The sequence below is a fragment of the Oncorhynchus nerka genome, linkage group LG26, assembly GCF_034236695.1.
Source record: "Oncorhynchus nerka isolate Pitt River linkage group LG26, Oner_Uvic_2.0, whole genome shotgun sequence".
NCBI lineage: Eukaryota > Metazoa > Chordata > Actinopteri > Salmoniformes > Salmonidae > Oncorhynchus > Oncorhynchus nerka.
In genome coordinates, this window is record NC_088421.1 from 29,709,546 (window position 1) to 29,733,752 (window position 24,207).

At 43.1% G+C, this 24,207-nt stretch overlaps 1 protein-coding gene across 1 annotated transcript in view; it reads left to right on the forward strand.

The window, feature by feature from the left end:
• LOC115124040 (adhesion G protein-coupled receptor L1-like) overlaps positions 1-24,207 on the forward strand; it is a 94,329-nt gene that overhangs the window by 63,282 nt on the left and 6,840 nt on the right. The window contains exons 13-23 of the mRNA XM_065010951.1: positions 115-237; positions 3,918-4,123; positions 9,004-9,177; positions 13,890-14,099; positions 14,569-14,789; positions 15,095-15,161; positions 15,386-15,477; positions 16,391-16,559; positions 19,667-19,852; positions 20,460-20,556; positions 22,994-23,116. Of these exons, the coding sequence (XP_064867023.1) occupies positions 115-237; positions 3,918-4,123; positions 9,004-9,177; positions 13,890-14,099; positions 14,569-14,789; positions 15,095-15,161; positions 15,386-15,477; positions 16,391-16,559; positions 19,667-19,852; positions 20,460-20,556; positions 22,994-23,116 (1,668 nt within the window). The remainder of the gene's footprint in view (positions 1-114; positions 238-3,917; positions 4,124-9,003; positions 9,178-13,889; positions 14,100-14,568; positions 14,790-15,094; positions 15,162-15,385; positions 15,478-16,390; positions 16,560-19,666; positions 19,853-20,459; positions 20,557-22,993; positions 23,117-24,207) is intronic.

Below are 24,207 nucleotides of genomic sequence, written 5' to 3' on the forward strand. Positions count from 1 at the left end.
GTAGCCATAGTAATTCCAGTAGGTGGATAGATGTAGAGCAGGACATGCTCAATATCCTGGAAAAGCAGAACAACTCTAACCATTTGTTCCCACGTGCCTGTGTGTGTATCTTAGATCTGGAGGTGCACGTGTTGAACACAGAGATGGACCTTCAGGACCTGTCCTTTCCTCAGAACTACGTGAGCGACAGCACCATCCAGCTCTCCGCCTCCACCATCAAACAGTACAGCCGCAATGGTCAGTAACCTTATCACGGTCATCACATCACAGTCAAACCCTACAGCGCTCCCGTTCACTCCATGACCTGAGATATGGGCTCAGGGATCTCCCGTTCACTCCATGACCTGAGATATGGGCTCAGGGATCTCCCGTTCACTCCATGACCTGAGATATGGGCTCAGGGATCTCCCGTTCACTCCATGACCTGAGATATGGGCTCTGGATCTCCCGTTCACTCCATGACCTGAGATATGGGCTCTGGATCTCCCGTTCACTCCATGACCTGAGATATGGGCTCAGGGATCTCCCGTTCACTTCATGACCTGAGATATGGGCTCTGGATCTCCCGTTCACTTCATGACCTGAGATATGGTCTCAGGGATCTCCCGTTCACTCCATGACCTGAGATATGGGCTCTGGATCTCCCGTTCACTCCATGACCTGAGATATGGGCTCAGGGATCTCCCGTTCACTCCATGACCTGAGATATGGGCTCTGGATCTCCCGTTCACTTCATGACCTGAGATATGGGCTCTGGATCTCCCGTTCACTCCATGACCTGAGATATGGGCTCTGGATCTCCCGTTCACTTCATGACCTGAGATATGGGCTCTGGATCTCCCGTTCACTTCATGACCTGAGATATGGGCTCTGGATCTCCCGTTCACTTCATGACCTGAGATATGGGCTCTGGATCTCCCGTTCACTCCATGACCTGAGTTATGGGCTCTGGATCTCCCGTTCACTTCATGACCTGAGTTATGGGCTCTGGATCTCCCGTTCACTCCATGACCTGAGATATGGGCTCTGGATCTCCCGTTCACTCCATGACCTGAGATATGGGCTCTGGATCTCCCGTTCACTCCATGACCTGAGATATGGGCTCTGGATCTCACTTCATGACCTGAGATATGGGCTCTGGACTCTGTTCATGACCTGAGTTATGGGCTCAGGGATCTCCCGTTCACTTCATGACCTGAGATATGGGCTCTGGATCTCCCGTTCACTTCATGACCTGAGATATGGGCTCAGGGATCTCCCATTCACTTCATGACCTGAGATATGGGCCCTGGATCTCCCGTTCACTTCATGACCTGAGTTATGGGCTCTGGATCTCCCGTTCACTTCATGACCTGAGTTATGGGCTCAGGGATCTCTCAGTCAATGTTTACATTTGCATTTTCATGCGAGTCTAAAGTAATCTGCATGCAGTTGACCAAGTTATTGTTTCATAATAACAGGCCAATCAGATTAATAAAAGCGCTGAGACCATTTCTTCCTTGATGGTTTCCTAACAACACTCCTAATAGAATAGCTGGAGAGGCGTATAGATGACTATCACCCACAGCCTGACAGAGCAATCTCAGCTCTCGCTCTCTCTCTCTCTCTCTCTCTCTCTCTCCCTTGCTCCGTCTCTCCACCATCTTATACCCCTCTCTCATCTCTTCTCCCGATTCAAGCCCCCCTCCTCCCCCTCTCCCTCCCACCATTCCTCCTCTCCCTCCATCCCTCCCTCTCCCCTTTCTCTGTTTTCTGTCAGTGCTCGGCTCTGCAGTGGGAACCAGATTAGAATGATTGAAACAAACGCACATGAAAAATTCATATGGAATAATAGGAGATCTATGAATGCTTGAGGGATGAATGTTCCATTGCCCTCCACATTAAATCTCCCCTCTTTCCCACCAGTCAAAATGAAACGGTTCTTACCATCATTCTAACCTTCACTAACTCTCTCTCTCTCTCTCCCTCTGTCACTCTGCCTCTCTCCCTTTCCTCCTTTCCCCCTTATCATTCCCCCTGTCCTCTCTCGCTATTTCTTCTCTCTCTCCTTCCCCCCTTCCCTCTCCTTTACCTCTTTATGTTCTATCTCTCTCTCTTACTCTCTCTCCATCCCCCTTCCCCTCTTTATGTTCTATCTCTCTCTGACTCCTCTCCTTCCCCCTTCCCTCTCCTTGACCTCTTTATGTTCTATCTCTCTCTGACTCTATCTCCATCCCCCTTCCCTTCTTTATGTTCTATCTCTCTCTCTGACTCTCTTGCCATCCCCCTTCCCCTCTTTATGTTCTATCTCTCTCTCTGACTCTATCTCCATCCCCCTTCCCTTCTTTATGTTCTATCTCTCTCTCTGACTCTCTTGCTCCATCCCCCTTCCCTCTTTATGTTCTATCTCTCTCTCTGACTCTCTCTCCATCCCCCTTCTCCTCTTTATGTTCTATCTCTCTCTGACTCTCTCTGCATCCCCCTTCTCCTCTTTATGTTCTATCTCTCTCTGACTCTCTCTCCATCCCCCCTTCCCCTCTTTATGTTCTATCTCTCTCTTACTCTCTCTCCATCCCCCTTCCCCTCTTTATGTTCTATCTCTCTCTCTGACTCTCTCTCCATCCCCCTTCCCCTCTTTATGTTCTATCTCTCTCTCTGACTCTCTCTCCATCCCCCTTCCCCTCTTTATGTTCTATCTCTCTCTCTGACTCTCTCTCCATCCCCCTTCCCCTCTTTATGTTCTATCTCTCTCTCTGACTCTCTCTCCATCCCCCTTCCCCTCTTTATGTTATATCTCTCTCTCTGACTCTCTTGCCATCCCCCTTCCCCTCTTTATGTTCTATCTCTCTCTCTGACTCTCTCTCCTTCCCCCTTCCCTCTCCTTGACCTCTTTATGTTATATCTCTCTCTCTGACTCTATCTCCATCCCCCTTCCCATCTTTATGTTCTATCTCTCTCTCTGACTCTCTCTCCACCCCCCTTCCCCTCTTTATGTTCTATCTCTCTCTCTGACTCTCTCTCCATCCCCCTTCTCCTCTTTATGTTCTATCTCTCTCTCTGACTCTCTCTGCATCCCCCCCTTCTCCTCTTTATGTTCTATCTCTCTCTCTGACTCTCTCTCCATCCCCCTTCCCTCTTTATGTTCTATCTCTCTCTCTTACTCTCTCTCCATCCCCCTTCCCCTTTTATGTTCTATCTCTCTCTCTGACTCTCTCTCCATCCCCCCTTCCCCTCTTTATGTTATATCTCTGACTCTCTCTCCACCCCCTTCCCTCTTTATGTTCTATCTCTCTCTCTGACTCTCTCTCCATCCCCCTTCCCTCTCCTTTACTTCTTTCTTTTCTCTCTGTCTGACTCTCTCTCCATCCCCCTTCCCCTCTTTATGTTCTATCTCTCTCTCTGACTCTCTCTCCATCCCCCTTCCCCTCTTTATGTTCTATCTCTCTCTCTGACTCTCTCTCCATCCCCCTTCCTCTCTTTATGTTATATCTCTCTGACTCTCTCTCCATCCCCCTTCCCTCTTTATGTTCTATCTCTCTCTCTGACTCTCTCTCCATCCCCCTTCCCCTCTTTATGTTCTATCTCTCTCTGACTCTCTCCATCCCCCTTCCCCTCTTTATGTTATATCTCTCTCTCTGACTCTCTCTCCACCCCCCTTCCCCTCTTTATGTTCTATCTCTCTCTCTGACTCTCTCTCCATCCCCCCTTCTCTCTCCTTTACTTCTTTCTTTTCTCTCTCTCTGTCTGACTCTCTCTCCTTATTATGCTCACTTCACACACTATTTCGGTTTCTTTTTTCTCTTTTTCGTTTCCCTCTCTCATTTCCCCTCTCTATCTCTCTCTCTCTCTTCTTCTTTCTCCCGCTCCCCGTCTCTCTCTCTGACCCTTTCGCTCTCTCCCCGTCTCTCCCTGTCTCTCATCTCTCTCTCCCCCTCCAGGCCAAGTCAAGGTAGTGTTTGTTCTTTATAAGAACTTGGGCTCCTTCCTGTCTACGGAGAACGCCACGGTGAAGATGGAGCTGGAGGCGGCACCGGGGGAGCGGGGATTGGCGGTCAACTCCCACGTCATCGCCGCCTCCATCAATAAAGAGTCCAGCAGAGTGTTCCTCACTGAGCCGGTGGTGTTCACACTCAAACACTTACAGGTATACACTTACAGATACATTTAATGTCATACGCTTACATACTTACAGGCTCATAATAATGGCTGGAACATAGCGAATGGAATGGCATCAAATGCATGAAAACCATGTGTTTGATACCATTCCACTCATTTGTACCTTTATTTAATTAACTAGGCAAGTCAGTTAAGAACAAATTCTTATTTTCAATGACGGCCTAGAAACACTCCCATACACACAATACACTCCCATACACACAATACACACCCATACACACAATACACTCCCATACACAATCCACTCCCATACACACAATACACACCCATACATAATACACTCCCATACACACCCATACACAATACACTCCAGTATACACACTTCACTCCCATACACACACCCATACATAATACACTCCCATACACAATCCACTCCAATATATACACTACACTCACGTAATAATTACACTCACATACACTTGCATAAACCGAAAGGTTGAAAGATCAATTCCCTGAGCTGACAATTTAAAAATCTGCCGTTCTGCCCCTGAACAAGGCAGTTAACCCACTGTTCCAAGGACATCAATAATAGTATGAATTTGTTCTTAACTGACTTGCCTAGTTAAACTAAGGTAAAATACATTTTAAAATAATAATAAATAAATAAACATAAATGTACATTGACATAATGTACACATACAGGAGTTTAAACACTACACCACATAGTGTACTGTAGTAGAGAAACAAGCCCATACATATACTGTACTGTAGTAGACAAACAAGCCCATACATATACTGTACTGTAGTAGACAAACAAGCCCATACACATACTGTACTGTAGTAGACTAACAAGCCCATACACATACTGTACTGTAGTAGACTAACAAGCCCATACACATAGTGTACTGTAGTAGACTAACATAGTGTACTGTAGTAGACTAACAAGCCCATACACATAGTGTACTGTAGTAGACTAACAAGCCCATACACATAGTGTACTGTAGTAGACTAACAAGCCCATACACATAGTGTACTGTAGTAGACTAACAAGCCCATACACATAGTGTACTGTAGTAGACTAACAAGCCCATACACATAGTGTACTGTAGTAGACTAACAAGCCCATACACATAGTGTACTGTAGTAGACTAACAAGCCCATACACATAGTGTACATACACATAGTGTACATAGTGTACTGTAGACTAACAAGCCCATACATACATAGTGTACTGTACTGTAGTAGAAACAAGCCCATACACATAGTGTACTGTAGTAGACTAACAAGCCCATACACATAGTGTACTGTAGTAGACTAACAAGCCCATACACATAGTGTACTGTAGTAGACTAACAAGCCCATACACATACTGTACTGTAGTAGACTAACAAGCCCATACACATAGTGTACTGTAGTAGACTAACTGTAAGCCCATACACATACTGTACTGTAGTAGACTAACAAGCCCATACACATAGTGTACTGTAGTAGACTAACAAGCATACCATAGTGTACTGTAGTAGATACATACATACTGTACTGTAGTAGACTAACAAGCCCATACACATAGTGTACTGTAGTAGACTAACAAGCCCATACACATAGTGTACTGTAGTAGACTAACAAGCCCATACACATACTGTACTGTAGTAGACTAACAAGCCCATACACATACTGTACTGTAGTAGACTAACAAGCCCATACACATAGTGTACTGTGTAGTAGACTGTACTAACAAGCCCATACACATAGTGTACTGTAGTAGACTAACAAGCCCATACACATAGTGTACTGTAGTAGACTAACAAGCCCATACACATAGTGTACTGTAGTAGACTAACAAGCCCATACACATACTGTACTGTAGTAGACTAACAAGCCCATACTGTAGTAGACTAACAAGCCCATACACTAACAAGCCCATACACATACTGTACTGTATAGACTAACAAGTACACATACTGTAGTAGACTAACAAGCCCATACACATAGTGTACTGTAGTAGACTAACAAGCCCATACACATACTGTACTGTAGTAGACTAACAAGCCCATACACATAGTGTACTGTAGTAGACTAACAAGCCCATACATATACTGTACTGTAGTAGACTAACAAGCCCATACACATACTGTACTGTAGTAGACTAACAAGCCCATACACATAGTGTACTGTAGTAGTAGACTAACAAGCCCATACACATAGTGTACTGTAGACAAACAAGCCCATACACATAGTGTACTGTAGTAGACAAACAAGCCCATACACATAGTGTACTGTAGTAGACAAACAAGCCCATACACATAGTGTACTGTAGTAGACTAACAAGCCCATACACATAGTGTACTGTAGTAGACTAACAAGCCCATACACATAGTGTACTGTAGTAGACTAACAAGCCCATACACATAGTGTACTGTAGTAGACTAACAAGCCCATACATACACATAGTGTACTGTAGTAGACTAGTAGTGTACTGTAGTAGACTAACAAGCCCATACACATACTGTACTGTAGTAGACTAACAAGCCCATACACATACTGTACTGTAGTAGACTAACAAGCCCATACACATACTGTACTGTAGTAGACTAACAAGCCCATACACATACTGTACTGTAGTAGACTAACAAGCCCATACACATAGTGTACTGTAGTAGACTAACAAGCCCATACACATAGTGTACTGTAGTAGACAAACAAGCCCATACACATACTGTACTGTAGTAGACTAACAAGCCCATACACATAGTGTACTGTAGTAGACTAACAAGCCCATACACATAGTGTACTGTAGTAGACTAACAAGCCCATACATATACTGTACTGTAGTAGACAAACAAGCCCATACATATACTGTACTGTAGTAGACAAACAAGCCCATACACATACTGTACTGTAGTAGACTAACAAGCATACCATACTGTACTGTATAGACAAACAAGCCCATACATATACTGTACTGTAGTAGACTAACAAGCCCATACACATAGTGTACTGTAGTAGACTAACAAGCCCATACACATACTGTACTGTAGTAGACTAACAAGCCCATACATATACTGTACTGTAGTAGACTAACAAGCCCATACATATACTGTACTGTAGTAGACAAACAAGCCCATACAACATACTGTACTGTAGTAGACAAACAAGCCCATACACATACTGTACTGTAGTAGACTAACAAGCCCATACACATACTGTACTGTAGTAGACTAACAAGCCCATACATATACTGTACTGTAGTAGACAAACAAGCCCATACACATAGTGTACTGTAGTAGACTAACAAGCCCATACAGCCCATAGTGTACTGTAGTAGACAAACAAGCCCATACATATACTGTACTGTAGTAGACTAACAAGCCCATACACATACTGTACTGTAGTAGACTAACAAGCCCATACACATACTGTACTGTAGTAGACTAACAAGCCCATACACATACATAGTGTACTGTAGTAGACTAACAAGCCCATACACTGTATAGTGTACTGTAGTAGACTAACAAGCCCATACACATACTGTACTGTAGTAGACTAACAAGCCCATACATATACTGTACTGTAGTAGACTAACAAGCCCATACACATACTGTACTGTAGTAGACTAACAAGCCCATACACATACTGTACTGTAGTAGACAAACAAGCCCATACACATACTGTACTGTAGTAGACTAACAAGCCCATACACATAGTGTACTGTAGTAGACTAACAAGCCCATACATATACTGTACTGTAGTAGACAAACAAGCCCATACACATAGTGTACTGTAGTAGACTAACAAGCCCATACACATAGTGTACTGTAGTAGACTAACAAGCCCATACATATACTGTACTGTAGTAGACTAACAAGCCCATACACATACTGTACTGTAGTAGACTAACAAGCCCATACACATAGTGTACTGTAGTAGACTAACAAGCCCATACACATAGTGTACTGTAGTAGACTAACAAGCCCATACACATACTGTACTGTAGTAGACTAACAAGCCCATACACATAGTGTACTGTAGTAGACTAACAAGCCCTTACACATAGTGTACTGTAGTAGACTAACAAGCCCATACACATACTGTACTGTAGTAGACTAACAAGCCCATACACATAGTGTACTGTAGTAGACTAACAAGCCCTTACACATAGTGTACTGTAGTAGACAAACAAGCCCATACATATACTGTACTGTAGTAGACTAACAAGCCCATACATATACTGTACTGTAGTAGACTGCCCATACATATACTGTAGTAGACTAACAAGCCCATACATATACTGTACTGTAGTAGACTAACAAGCCCATACATATACTGTACTGTAGTAGACTAACAAGCCCATACACATAGTGTACTGTAGTAGACTAACAAGCCCATACACATAGTGTACTGTAGTAGACTAACAAGCCCATACATATACTGTACTGTAGTAGACTAACAAGCCCATACATATACTGTACTGTAGTAGACTAACAAGCCCATACACATAGTGTACTGTAGTAGACTAACAAGCCCATACACATAGTGTACTGTAGTAGACAAACAAGCCCATACACATACTGTATACAGAGCATCAAACCCTACATCCCCCACACTGTACACACTGTTCTGTTACTGTGCATATGCATTACAATATATTTCACCTCTCACCCTTTCTCTCTCTCTCCCACATATTTGCCAACTGTTTAAATAGGCTGTATTTTCTTTCCCTGTCATCTGCTTGTACTGTATAGAAACATGTTTAAATGGATTGCAGCACTTTATGTTTGTTATTTATGTTTGTGTGTTGTTATAAAGCCTGCGACAGAACCATTTACCTTGGGTATCAATAAAGTTAATTCATTTTCATTTGAAATACCCCCTCTCTCTCTCTCTCTCTCTCTCACTCTCTCCCTCCAGTTGGAGAACCACTACAGTCCCAACTGTTCGTTCTGGAATTACTCTGAGCGGTCGATGACAGGCCAGTGGTCGTCTCAGGGCTGTAGACTGCTGGAGACCAACAGCACACACACCACCTGCTCCTGTTCCCACCTCACCAACTTTGCTGTGCTTATGGCCCACCACCAGCCTGATGTAGGTCCAGTGGATATTACACACAAACACACACACACACACACACACACACACACACACACACACACACACACACACACACACACACACAGGATCTCCACATCGGGCTATACTGAAACTGTTATCTTTGACTCCAAAACTAACTACAATAATAAAAACCATCAAGAATTATGTTCAGTTTTAGTCATTTTGGAGGGGGGGGGTAGAATGGGTTTTTTAAGCTTTTTTTATAGGGTTTTCAAGTTTCGGAATCTGCACCACATATATTGGGTGCGTTTGAGCTGCAAGGCTAAATATACAGTGCCTTGCAAAAGTATTCATCCCCCTTGGTGTTTTTACTATTTTGTTGCATTACAACCTGTAATTTAAATGGATTTTTATTTGGATTTCATTTAAAGGGGGTACACAAAATAGTCCAAATTGGTGAAGTGAAATGAAAAAAATAACTTGTTTCAAAGAATTCCCAAATATTTAAATCGGAAAAGTGGTGCGTGCATATGTATTCACCCCCTTTGCTATGAAGCCCCTAAATAAGATCTGGTGCAACCAATTACCTTCATAAGTCACATAATTAGTTAAATAAAGTCCACCTGTGTGCAATGTAAGTGTCACATGATCTAAGAATATATACACCTGTTCTGAAAGACCCCAGTGTCTGCAAATCCAGTAAGCAAGGGTCACCACCAAGCAAGCGCCACCATGAAGACTAAGGAGCTCTCCAAACAGGTCAGGGACAAAGTTGTGGAAAAGTACAGATCAGGGTTGGGTTATAAAAATATCAGAAACTTTGAACTTCCCACAGAGCACCATTAAATCCGTTATTAAAACATGGAAAGAATATGGCACCACAACAAAGCTGCCAAGAGAGGGCCGCCCACCAAAACTCATGGACCAGGCAAGGAGGGCATTAATCAGAGAGGCAACAAAGAGACCAAAGATCACCTCGAAGGAGCTGCAAAGCTCTACAGCAGAGATTGGAGTATCTGTCCATAGGACCACTTTAAGCCCTACACTACACAGTAGTTGCTTGGAAGAATGGGCAAACATCCCAGTGGCTAGATGTGCCAAGCTTATAGAGACATACCCCAAGAGACTTGCAGCTGCAAAAGGTGGCTCTACAAAGTATTGACTTTGGGAGGGGTGAATAGTTATGCACTCTCAAGTTCTTTTTTTTGTTGTTTTTTTTGTCTTATTTGTTCACAATAAAAAGTATTTTGCATCTTCAAAGTGGTAAGCATGTTGTGTAAATGAAATAACACAAATCCCCCAAAAATCGATTTTAATTCCAGGTTGTAAGGCAACAAAATAGGGAAAATGCCAAGGGAGGTAAATACTTTCGCAGGCCACTGTATGTGCGTGTACATTGTACTATCAATTGGTGAGAGAGCCTCAAATCTCACATTATATATAAACTCAGCAAAAAAAGAAACATCCCTTTTTTAGGACCCTGTCATTCAAAGATCATAAAAATCCAAATAACTTCACGTATCTTCATTGTAAAGGGTTTAAACACTGTTTCCCATGCTTGTTCAATGAACCATAAACAACTAATGAGCATGTGGAACGGTCGTTAAGACACCAACAGCTTACAGATGGTAGGCAATTAGGGTCACAGTTATGAAAACATAGGACACTAAAGAGGCCTTTCTACTGACTCTGAAAAATACCAAAAGAAAGATGCTCAACTGCGTGAACGTGCCCTAGGCATGCTGCAAGGAGGCATGAGGATTGCAGATGTGGCCAGGGCAATACATTGCAATGTCCGTACTGTGAGACGCCTAAGACAGCGCTACAGGGGGACAGGACGGACAGCTGATCGTCCTGGCAGACCACGTGTAACAACACCTGTAAAGGATTGGTACATCTGAACATCTGTGGGACAGGTACAGGATGGCAACAACAACTGCCCGAGTTACACCAGGATCACACAATCTCTCCATCAGTACTCAGACTGTCCGCAATATGCTGAGAGAGGCTGGACTGAGGGCTTGTAGGCCTGTTGTAAGGCAGGTCCTCACCAGACACTGGCAACAACGTCGCCTATGGGCACAAACCCACTGTCGCTGGACCAGACAGTACTGGAAAAAAGTGCTCTTCACTGACGAGTCGCGGTTTTGTCTCACCAGGGGTGATGGTCGGAATCACGTTTATCATCGAAAGAATGAGCGTTCAACCGAGGCCTGTACTCTGGAGTGGGATGGGTTTGGAGGTGGAGGGTCCGTCATGGTCTGGGGCGGTGTGTCACAGCATCATCAGACTGAGGTTGTGAGTTAACGCTGTGAGTTACAGGGGAGACTGACATTCCTGTTTTGCAGGAAATCACGCACAGAATGAACAGTATGGCTGGTGGCATTGTCATGCTGGAGGGTCATGTGAGGATGAGCCTGCAGGAAGGGTACCACATGAGGGAGGAGGGTGTGTTCTGCCATGGCCAGCGAAGAGCCCGGATCCCTATCCCATTGAGCAAGTCTGGGACCTGTTGGATCGGAGGTTGAGGGCTAGGGACATTCCCCCCAGAAATGTCCGGGAACTTGAAAGTGCCTTGGTGGAAGAGTGGGGTAACAGCTCACAGCAAGAACTGGCAAATCTGGTGTAGTCCATGAGGAGAAGATGCACTGCAGTAGTTATTGCAGCTGGTGGCCACACCAGATGCTGACTATTACTTTTGATTTTGACCCCCCCTTTGTTCAGGGACACATTATTCAATTTCTGTTAGTCACATGTCTGTGGAACTTGTTCAGTTTATGTCTCAGTTGTTGAATCTTGTTATGTTTATACAAATATGTACACATCTTAAGTTTGCTGAAAATAAGCGCAGTTGACAATGAGAGGACGTTTATTTTTTTTAAATGAATTTACATATACAGTATGTGAATCACGGCAAAGTGTGCTCCTGTTTCAGTCATATCTTTGGTCACTTCCCGTGGGTCAAACAAAAACACCATAATGATTGGTTGACAATAGAGCCTCCTACAATTCAGGCAATGGCTACAGGATGAAGTTGATGAAGAGCAAATGCAGAAACTTGAAGTTGACTGCAGTCAAAACTTCATGATCTTTGACCACATGGTTTTTGTCAAGTTCATGCAGTTGTCATATAGGCACAAGTCAGACAGATTTTATCACCATAATGCAACACACTTTGGAAGGCTGTGACCAAAAATGGTCAACGACTTGACAAAAGTGATCAAACGTGCCCTGTTTCTGCGATAACTCTTGGACATGATAAAATGTTATTACACCTTGCTGAAACAAGCACGGTGTTGTAGCAAACTATGAATAAAATGGTCTTGGAACATCCCAATTTGACTGGTAAACTCATGGGTACACTCGCAATGGCTGCCTGGTATTGTGACGCAATCATTTCCACGGTAATGTAGAATGTTCAGTGGAATTATGTTAACTGATGTGGCTAATACAGTGGAATATATGTTTATGTAATCTCATTAGAGCTGAATCAACCAATAACAGCACATATAATTAAGAATTTGAATACTAGAATGGACATGAACCTTCTTATGATGGGATAAAGATCTGCCATTTTGGTTAGGGAGTTGGTCTGTTAGCTAGCTAGCCATCCAATTGTAGAGGAATAATTCCATTAATTTTTCAAAGAAACTGCCAATATGCCAACATTCTATTCAAACAATGCAGTCAATCCACATCCATAAACTTGCTGAAATCAGTTGCTGATGGAATGTTGAGGGTTAATGAAATAGCCCCTCTAGTAATTTAACAGGATCTCTATGACACAGCACATATTGATGGCCGTCACTAGATAACACACCCACAGTCATAATTATGACTAAACTCCACCCATTCCTACATTAACCCCACCCATTTCTACAATTTCTCAAAACAGGAAGTAAAAGCAGGAAGTAAAAACAAGAAATTCATAGATATAGCTATGCATGCAAGGACTGACCATCATGACTGATATCCAAATTATAGTTTTAACCTTGTTTTTTATGCTATACATTGTTTGTTTACATTTACTTTGTTTACAGAATAAACAAGCTTATTTGTGAAGTCCTGATGGGGTATGACAGTTGAACTAAGCTCATTTATAAGTAATATTCTTCAAGAATCAATGGGTGCATGTCATTAATTTACAAGGCAAAAAATGTATGTAGCAACTGCTGATTGCACCTTTACACTAAATAAAAACTAGTAAAGTGAATGTGAAACTAACTGAAACTAAACTGATTTGAAACAATGTTCTTCAAACTAATAGATATAAAGACGAATATAAAAACACTAAAATAGAATAACCTTGGCGCACACACACACACATGCATGCACACACACGTACATACAAACACACACATGCATGTAAACACACGCACACTTACTCAAACTACTCTCTCTTTCTCCTTCAATCTCTCTCTTTATTTCTCCCTCCCACGCACTCACACTTAAAAATTCATGTCCTGCAACTCTGACTGACATTCACTTGAATGTGAATGTCATGTATTTTTTCAGGATGTCTTGTCTTCTTGTCTACATTTTAGCTGAATGAGAATACATTTACAAATATAAACTCTCTCACTCTCACCCTGTCCCTCCTTGTCTTTCTCCTTGTCTCCCATCATTACTACCTCCCATCCCTTTCCTCCCTATATCTGTCTCACCTCTCCTCTTCCTCTTCTCCCCCATCTCTCTCCCCCACCCCTTTTCCTCCCTCTCCATCCCCACCATCTCTCTCTCCACAGTACCCTGGGAGGATGCACGAGTTGATCCTGTTTGTGATCACCTGGGTGGGCATAGTGATCAGCTTGGTGTGCCTGGCTATCTGCATCTCTACCTTTTGCTTCCTGAGGGGCCTGCAGACCGACCGCAACACCATCCACAAGAACCTCTGCATCAACCTCTTCATCGCAGAGCTCCTCTTCCTTATCGGCATCGACAAGACCCAGTACCACGTGAGTAGGGGAGGGGAGAGGGAGAGGGAGAGAGGGACATGTAGCCTGGTTCCAGATCTGTTTGTGCTGTCTTGTTAAGTCGTAAAGACATTGTCATGTGGCATGTGAAATAACTGATCTGGGGCCAGGCAAGGGGACAAGTGCCTCGTACATGGAACACCTAATACAGGACAGAGATACGTCTGTCTCGCACTTGGAACACCATCAGACAGACTAAAGGGGAAGTGCTTTTCATTATGGACCATGAGAATGAAAAGGTCCTCTGTTACAGGGCTTGAATGACCCTATGCTGTCTTTTTCTGGATCTTACTCACCTTCCTTTGCTATTTTCCCTTTCTCTTTCACTCCTTTTCACCCCTCTGTTTTTTAAATCTCTCTTTTAATTTTTTCTCCTTCTCATTCTTTCTCTCTCTCACTCCCTGACCTCCCTCTGTCTCCCTCTTTCTCCTTCTCCTTCTCTCTGTCTCAGATTGCCTGTCCGATCTTTGCTGGGCTGCTTCACTTCTTCTTCCTGGCTGCATTCTCCTGGATGTGTCTGGAGGGGGTGCAGCTCTATCTGTTGCTGGTGGAGGTGTTTGAGAGCGAGTACTCCCGCAAGAAGTACTACTACCTGTGTGGCTACTGCTTCCCAGCTCTGGTGGTGGGCATCTCGGCAGCCATAGACTACCGGAGCTATGGGACCAAGAAAGCGTACGTGTGAAGCAGTCCCTTTTCACCTGCAGATTGAGAGACAGGGTTATGCTAGTTTAGAGTGCCTAGACTGTTCCCCTGACAGGGAATGTAATATGGAGTGTAGTTTAAAGAGGATTGTTCTCTTTCGTTGTCTTCCCCCCATGGACAAGGGTTTTGAACAGAGTTAGCCGAAGCCTGCTGATTAGCTTCTATAAGATATCCTCCGAGACAGGGGATGAGTGTGTGTGTGTGTGATGTGTGATTTGTGTGTGTGTGCGAGTGTGACTGTGATATTTGAATCTTTTCCTATGTCCCATGTCTAGGTGCTGGTTGCGGGTGGATAACTACTTCATCTGGAGCTTCATTGGCCCTGTTTCTTTTGTTATTATGGTACAGTCATTCATTATGATGCTATTATGACCAACTGTATTACATTCTTTTTCATTTAGGCTTCTTACTTATTTACTTAATCCTCTTAGTTCCTGGAGGAACATAGGGCCTGTACTAAAGACTAACTTCACAAATGTTACAACAATTTAAGACCAGAGGGTGTTCTAGGATTCCACTGAATGCGTTGTAGAGGTGTGTAACCTTTGACCTTTCCCCCCCCCTAGCTGAACCTGGTGTTCCTCATGATCACCGTGCACAAGATGACCCGCAACTCCTCTGCCCTAAAACCTGACTCCAGTCGCCTCGACAACATCAAGTGAGTCCCACTCAGCAGAGGTTAGGGGTCAGTGAAGCCTCCCAGGTCATGTGATTAAGGCATTTCCTGTATCAGTGAGAGATGGGTTGGAAATCTGAAAAAATGAAGGAAAAGCAGAATAATGTTTGTCATATTGTCCAGACTGGTTACATAGTAGATGTAAATCCAGGACACTTAAATTAGTATGATATGTTATGTCTGGTGTGGTTACATAAGACAGAAGGTTACGGCAAAAACAAAAGTAGGGTGGTTGGTCTGGGTTGATGGGTGGACAAATAACATAAACGTCTAGCAACCCAAAGGTTGAGTGTTTGAATCTCATCATGGACAATTTTAGCTAATTAGCAACTTTACAACTAGTTACTACTTTTTAGCTACATTGCAACTACTTAGCATGTTAGCTAACCCTTCCCCTAACCTTATAACCCTTCACCTAACCCTAACCTTAACCCTTTTAGCTAACCCTAACCTTAACCCTTTTAACTAATCTTAACCTTAACCCTTTAACCTAACTCCTATCCTTAACCATAAATCCTTAACCTTAAATACTAACCTCAAGAGCTAGCCACCTAGCTAACGTTAGCAACAACAAATTGGAATTTATAACATATATGTTTTGAAATAAGGGAGATCCACAAATGAATACATACCATACCGTAACATATCATACTAAATGTAGTATCTCAGATTTAGGTACAGTATAATACAAAATGCTCTGAGACCACCGTTGTATTGTAATAACAATGAGTCATTTTCAAAGCAGATATTCCAGATAGTAGGTTCAAAGCCAGTACAGTTGAGACACATGCATCTTAAGGCAAAACAGCCATGCTGGGTAGAGGGTTGGCTTCGGTCTGTGTGAGTGGTGTCATTGTGATGCTAAGCTAACATTAGCATGCCCTCTCCTCCCCAGGTCATGGGCTATTGGGGCCATCGCCCTGCTCTTCCTGCTAGGTCTGACCTGGTCCTTCGGCCTCCTCTTCATCAATGAGAACACGGTCATCATGGCCTACCTCTTCACCACCTTCAACGCCTTCCAGGGCATGTTCATCTTCATCTTCCACTGCGCTCTGCAGAAAAAGGTAACGCAAACACTCACATATCTAAAAGGGACCTTTTCTATTGAGTAAACTAAGCATAACATTTTAAATAGATATGATGGAATATAATTACAGTCTGCAGCCTGATTTATGTTGTTACTTTCCCTTAATAATTCCTGTGAGAAGGAGGTGATTATTTAACCAAATTTTAATTAAACAGGGTAATTATGCATCACTAGGTGCACTATTCAGAGCTCTGTCTATTTGAAATGTTAATTTGCTCAAAGCCTGTATGTCTTTGCCTGATGAAAATCTTGCCCTAAAAGGTCTGAGTCCGTATGTTCAGAATGAAAAATCCATAAATGTATAATTCTTGTGTAATTTATATGTCTAGGCTACATTGAGGTTTTTATTTAGCTGTTTTAGGCTATCTGGCATTAGCCTTAGGGTCTAACTGTACATGCACCAATAGCCTACATGCCAATCTGAAAATTATTTTGGGAACGGGTAGAAAAGTTTACTTTGACCCACAGAGGCAAAAATAGCAATGTCAGAGTTTAATTCAAGAGAAAAGCTCAAAATGGAGAGTTGTAAATTATTAAGAGAAGGGAGGCCAGAAAGGTTAGAAGTGGTAAAAGAGGATGATAGCAGTGCTGGCTATGTTATGTGTGATGGTTGTGAGGCACTATACAAATTCAACAAACACAAGACGAGGACTTCAAATAGGCCTATGGCACATCAAGGGAACTGTAGCCTACTCTTCAGATGGGTTAAATGGAAATGGGAATCTGGACACTGCCTGTAGGTCTATAACCTCTCACATAGTCTTAATATCAGAATATCAGAATTAAGCATTTCTTGTAGTGAAATGATACAACAAATGTAGGCTATATTTTGATTCTGGGACAGGAGTGGAGAAATATGATTTCTTTCAGCATTTTGAGAGAATGTGAATGTGCAGTTAGATACTGTCTGCAAAGGTGCTCTCTTTATCAACATCATAAAAGCTGATAGTATTTCAACCACATAAAATATGCATCCAGGCCGAACTGAAATCTTAACAGAAACATGTTGGGTTGTTTTCACAGCTTACAACCGGTCAAACTGATGTAATTTGGAAATGTACTTAATTTTTTTTGTTATTACATTTTCTCCCCGGTCCCTAAACATCTTTCCTCCACGAAAGAAGCAGAGATGACAGAGAACTTTAGCCTACCTGTCACGTTCTGACCTTAGTTCTGTTGTTTTGTCTTTGTTTTAGTATGGTCAGGGCGTGAGTTGGGTGGGTTGTCTATGTTCTTTTTTCTTTCATTTGGGATTTCTGTGTTTGGCCTGGTATGGTTCTCAGCTGTCAATCGTTGTTCCTGATTGAGAAACATACTTAGGTAGCCTGGTTGTTCCTGATTGAGAACCATACTTAGGTAGCCTGGTTGTCCCTGATTGAGAACCATACTTAGGTAGCCTGGTTGTTCCTGATTGAGAACCATACTTAGGTAGCCCGGTTGTCCCTGATTGAGAACCATACTTAGGTAGCCTGGTTGTTCCTGATTGAGAACCATACTTAGGTAGCCTGGTTGTCCCTGCTTGAGAACCATACTTAGGTAGCCTGGTTGTTCCTGATTGAGAACCATACTTAGGTAGCCTGGTTGTCCCTGATTGAGAACCATACTTAGGTAGCCTGGTTTCACTTTTGAGTTGTGGGTGATTGTTTCCTGTTGTAATGTTTGTTTCACATTTCAGGACTGTTTCGGTTTTCCGTTTGTATCAGTCACTTTGTTATTTTGTGTTCTTTAGTGTTCAGTTTTAATAAACTAAAATGGACACTTACCACGCTGCACATTGGTCCGATCTCTCCTACTCCTCCTCAGAGGAGGAAAAAGAAACCCGTGACACTACCGATATTAACTAGATTGAAGGATTCATTCTATTAATTTATGATCTTATTCTGGTGAGCAATGGTTTATTTAGTCTTCTAAGGCAACATATAATGACAGAAGAGGTGCATGTATCTAATTATAGACAAGATTACTTTTTATTTTACCTTTATTTAACTAGGCAAGTCAGTTAAGAACAAAGTCTTATTTTCAATGACGGCCTGGAACAGTGGGTTAACTGGTCTAGGAACAGTGGGTTAACTGGTCTAGGAACAGTGGGTTAACTGGTCTAGGAACAGTGGGTTAACTGCCTGTTCAGGGGCAGAACAACAGATTTGTACCTTGATGGCGCAGGGATATGAACTTGCAACCTTTCGGTTACTAGTCCAACGCTCTAACCACTAGGCTACCTGCTGGTTACTAGTCCAACGCTCTAACCACTAGGCTACCTGCTGGTTACTAGTCCAACGCTCTAAACACTAGGCTACCTGCTGGTTACTAGTCCAACGCTCTAACCACTAGGCTACCTGCTGGTTACTAGTCCAATGCTCTAACCACTAGGCTACCTGCTGGTTACTAGTCCAACGCTCTAACCACTAGGCTACCTGCTGGTTACTAGTCCAACGCTCTAACCACTAGGCTACCTGCTGGTTACTAGTCCAACGCTCTAACCACTAGGCTACCTGCTGGTTACTAGTCCAACGCTCTAACCACTAGGCTACCTGCTGGTTACTAGTCCAACGCTCTAACCACTAGGCTACCTGCTGCTGGTTACTAGTCCAACGCTCTAACCACTAGGCTACCTGCTGGTTACTAGGTCCAACGCTCTAACCACTAGGCTACCTGCTGGTTACTAGTCCAACGCTCTAACCACTAGGCTACCTGCTGGTTACTAGTCCAACGCTCTAACCACTAGGCTACCTGCTGGTTACTAGTCCAACGCTCTAACCACTAGGCTACCTGCTGGTTACTAGTCCAACGCTCTTGGACCCCCTGTCTTGCACCCCCTGTCAAAAAATTGTTCCGCCATCTTTGACTGTAGCCTACAGCACATTTTCTATATTAGCGGTTCCGGTACAGATTTTCACTTTATCACATATAGTTGGGCGGTTGAGGATGGGTTATTATCTGCTGGTTACTAGGGCAGGTGCATGTGAATAAACAGCCGACTCTAACCACTAGGCACCACTAGTAACCACTAGGTGTATGTATGCAGAAACAGTCTACAGCTTACATGCGTGTGTCTAAGCCATGTTTGCCTCTCTCTCCATGCAGGTGCATAAGGAGTACAGTAAGTGCATGTCTCTAACCACGTCACTCAGTAACACTGCTGCAGCCAGTAGACAACAACATAAAGTCTCCACCACCAGCTCCCACGGCTCCCTGAAGAACTCTGCCCTGCGTGCCAACAACCGCTACTACACTGGCAACCAGGCCCGCCACGCTGCCGCACACAGACAGGTCAGTGAACGGACATACACACACGCACATGTGCACGCATGCATACACGCACAGACTCTAAGGGACTACATGGGTGCACACACAGGCCACATCATGCCATACACAAACCCACAGATTACGGGTACACGCACCAATCTACAAAGTGTAGGCCTGTCCCATACCTAATTCTCTTTGACAACACTCTAAACACACGCACACCATACACTCTTTCTACAGTTGACATACCGGCTATCACACGCTTCACAAATCTAATATCATCTCTATTTGGATCTACCACGTCTCAATCTGATGTTGTTTATCTGCGTGCATTAACTTGTTTATGTTAGTATGCCTACTGCGTGAGCTTATTTACTTCATGTATCTCTGGTGGCATGTATGTGTTTGCTTGATAGTTTTAGACAGATCCATGCAAGCTTGGCAGTGTTCCAGCCTCACATAGTTACAATATCATATCATATTGTTTATTCCTGTCTGTCTATCTATCTGTCTGTCTGTCTTGTTAATTCCTGTCTGTCTGTCTTGTTAATTCCTCTCTGTCTGTCTTGTTAATTCCTCTCTGTCTGTCTTGTTTTGCTTCACTGTGTGCTTCTCTTCTCCGGCGTTCCAGAGTCGGATCCGCAGGATGTGGAACGACACGGTTCGGAAGCAGACGGAATCTTCCTTCATGGCGGGAGACATCAACAGTACTCCTTCACTCAACCGTGGTGAGACTCCCCACTCCCTTAACCCCCCTCTAACCCCCTGCTGTCCCCCTCTCCAATCACGCACACCTCTATGGCAGGCTCATCAGAACTGACAGACAGACAGGCAGAACGAAGTAGGAGCACCGCTGAGTCTACTGTCAGAGACAGAGAGCGAGGAAGAGGAGCCAGTGTACATTGACACGAGCAATAGCCTGAGCAGCCGGTGGCATACCGTCGCCGTGGCAGCCATCGTCATGGGGATCAGAATTATCTGGGAGGGAGGGAAGAGTTGATGATGACAAAGAGGTAGTCGCTAAATCAACCGTCACTCTTTATGTTAATTTCATCCATTTTGTTTTTAATGAACTGATTAGCGTACGAGCTGGCTGGGGGTAATTAGTCTTATTGAAGAGAGTGACAGGAACAAGTCAGGGAGGGGGTGCGAGGAGAGGAGGAGAGAGTAAGAAGAGAGGAGGGGAGGGGAAGGAGATTCGCTTTCCTGAAACTGACATCACGGAGGAAAAAGTATACACTGAGTATACCAAACATTAGAAACACCTTCCCAATATCCACTCTGCAAGGTGTTGAAAGCGTTCCACAGGGATGCTGGCCCATGTTGACTCCAATGCTTTCCACCGTTGTGTCAAGTTGGCTGGAGGTCCATTGGGTGGTGGACCATTCTTGATAAACACGGCAAACTGTTGAGCGTGAAAAATCCAGCAGCGTTGCAGTTCTTGACACAAACCGGTGCACCTGGCACATGCTACCGTACCCTATACACAATCCATGTCTCAAGGCTTAAAAATCCTTCTTTAACCGGTCTCCTCTCCTTCATCTACACTGATTAAAGTGGATTTAACAAGTGACATCAATACGCTTTCACCTGGATTTACCTGGTCAGTCTGTCATGGAAAAAGCAGGTGTTCTTAATGTTTTGTATACTCAGTTTATAGGGAAAGTGGAAGGAGGATGTGAGGGACAGAGGAAGCTGGGATAAAGAGAGTAGGAGGGGTAGGTGAAGGACGGATAGAGGAGGGATAGAGGAGGGATAGAGCTAGAGGGAGAAACGCTAAACAAAGGCGCTGCCAAGTGTGAAGTCCTTTCTTTTCCCAAGCGTTTGAGAAATGTTTGTCATTGTTGGCAGAAAGCGAAAGATGGCCGCGCCATTCGAGAGACAGAGCGAAAGCGAGAAGTAAAGAGAAGGAGAGACGCTATCATGGAGCAATAATTAAATGGGACGAATCTCGGCGAGAGCCGCTGTCTTCGTTGTTATCGCTGGCATCTCTTATCTCTTTGATTTCCCCACTTAACTTCTTTATCAACTTGTTTCTCTTCAGACAATAGTGATCTGTCCAGGAGACAAGGCGTGATGAGGCTTCCTCCTCTCTTAAAAGTTGTTGTTTTTAAATTGTCGACAGGATATTCTTTCCAGGTGTTTCTGGACAGCTAATCCTGAGTAATTTGGTGTGGAGAGAGACAGGGACAAGAGAGCGAGAGAGAGAGAGAGAGAGAGAGAGAGAATGAGAGAGGGGATAAAAGAGTGACTGTGTGCGTAAGGTAGAGAGCTGGAGAAAGAATTGGAGAGTGAGTTGAATGAGGGAGTTGATGTGTGAACGAACTAACAAAGAAATGAAAGAATGTGAGTGTTTTAGTGTGAAATTCTCTCTGTGAATTTCTGTCTTTCTCATTGTCTCTGTGATGAATGGTTTGGTTGAGACCTGATGGTTGCACTTCGCCTTAGACCACTCTCCGTCATGCTGTCCTATTTTTAATTTCATGGCATTTCTATTCGACCGCCTGGGGCTGAAGCCATACATGGGCATTATAGAACATTCTCAATGTTCCATTTCTTTGAATTATATTTGTCTAAAGGTGGCATTCGCATTTCACTGTGAAATGAACTGTGTTTCAATGACTGCACTCTCTGACTACGTAATGATATGCATTAGTATTCTCCCTTCGACTACGTGGTAAGATACAGAACAATATTCCAAATGGCAACGCTGCCTGCAAACAGCACCTTTCCGCAGGAAATGTATTTTACTCAAAGGTTACAATAGCAAGGTAACACATTCAGGGGTGTCCTGTCAAATACATTACTCTGTAGAACATTACTGTCAATCGATTTGAATAGGAATTTAACATCTTTTTGAATAACCTGTCAATGGCCTGTATTACTATGTATAATGTTAATTATGTATTATGTGTAATATTCATTATGTATTATATTTTGAGGCATTGTTATGACATTTATACAGTGCCTCTAATTATATTGTCTGTTATATTTTTGTATTATCATATAAAATGTTGTTAATATACCAAAACAAACCTAAAAAGATGTTTATGGTAAAGTAGATGTTTATGGTAAAGTATATATTTATGGTAAATTAGATGTTTATGGTAAAGTATATGTTTATGGTAAAGTAGATGGTTATGATGTTTTATCGCTTTCTCTTAGCCACCATGGGAAACCACCTCCTGACCAACCCAGTGTTACAGACCCGTACCGGCACCTCTCCCTACAACACCCTACTAGCTGAGAGCTTCACTCCCCCTTCTCCTGGTGTCTTCAACTCAACCGGTAAGTAAACCTTAGTGTGTGTGTGTGTGTGTGTATGTCCGTAGTGCGTGTGCTTCTGCATATTATGCAAATATATTTTCTTATTTTTTGCGTCTAAATATTTTTCTGTCTGTTAGTCTTTTTATGCCTCATTGTGTGTGGAGGATGGGAAAAGTGTGTGTCTGTTTCACTGGCGGTGAGTGTATGTATCTGTCAGACGGATTCAGCAGTAGAGAGAGAGAAAGCCGTGCCAACTGCCTAGCCATCTGGCCAGGTCTCTAATCCTGCCTTGTTGATATGAAGAAGCAGAAATTGATTAGAAGTAAAGCTTCATCTGTGACTGAAGGAGAAATCTTGGGGACAGCTTCCCTTCTCAGACTCTCCCCAGAGTAAATGTGTCACATACAGTTGTAATGCTGTGATAATTCACTGAGAACAGCAGCAGACAGCGGTGGCTAGAGTGATTGGGACACTGGACTCCATTCAGATTCATGTATCTGAGTTGTTCGGGTTTATGGAGCATTTTGATTGTAAGACTTAGATACTAGAAATACACGGAGTGTACAAAACATTAAGAACACCTGCTCTTTCCATGACATAGACTGACCAGGTGAATCCAGATTAAAGCTATGATCCCTTATTGATGTCAGTTGTTAAATCCACTTCAATCAGTGTAGATGAAGGGCAGGAGACCGATTAAAGAAGGATGTTTAAGCCTTGAGACAATTGAGACATGGATTATGTATGTGGACCTTTCAGAGGGTGAATGGGCAAGACAAAAAATGTAAGTGCCTTTGAACCAGGTATGGTAGTAGGTGCCAGGCGCATCTGTTTGGAACTCAATATTAGGAATGTGTCCTTAATGTTTTGTACACTCAGTGTATATACTGTTGAAGTCGGAAGTTTACATACACTTAGGTTGGAGTTACTAAAACTCATTTTTCAACCACTCCACAAATTTCTTGTTAACAAACTAGTTTTAGAAACGTGCATGACACAATTCATTTTTACAACAATTGTTTACAGACAGATTATTTCACTTATAATTCACTGTATCACAATTCCAGTGGGTTAGAAGTTTACATACACTAAGTTGACTGTGCCTTTAAACA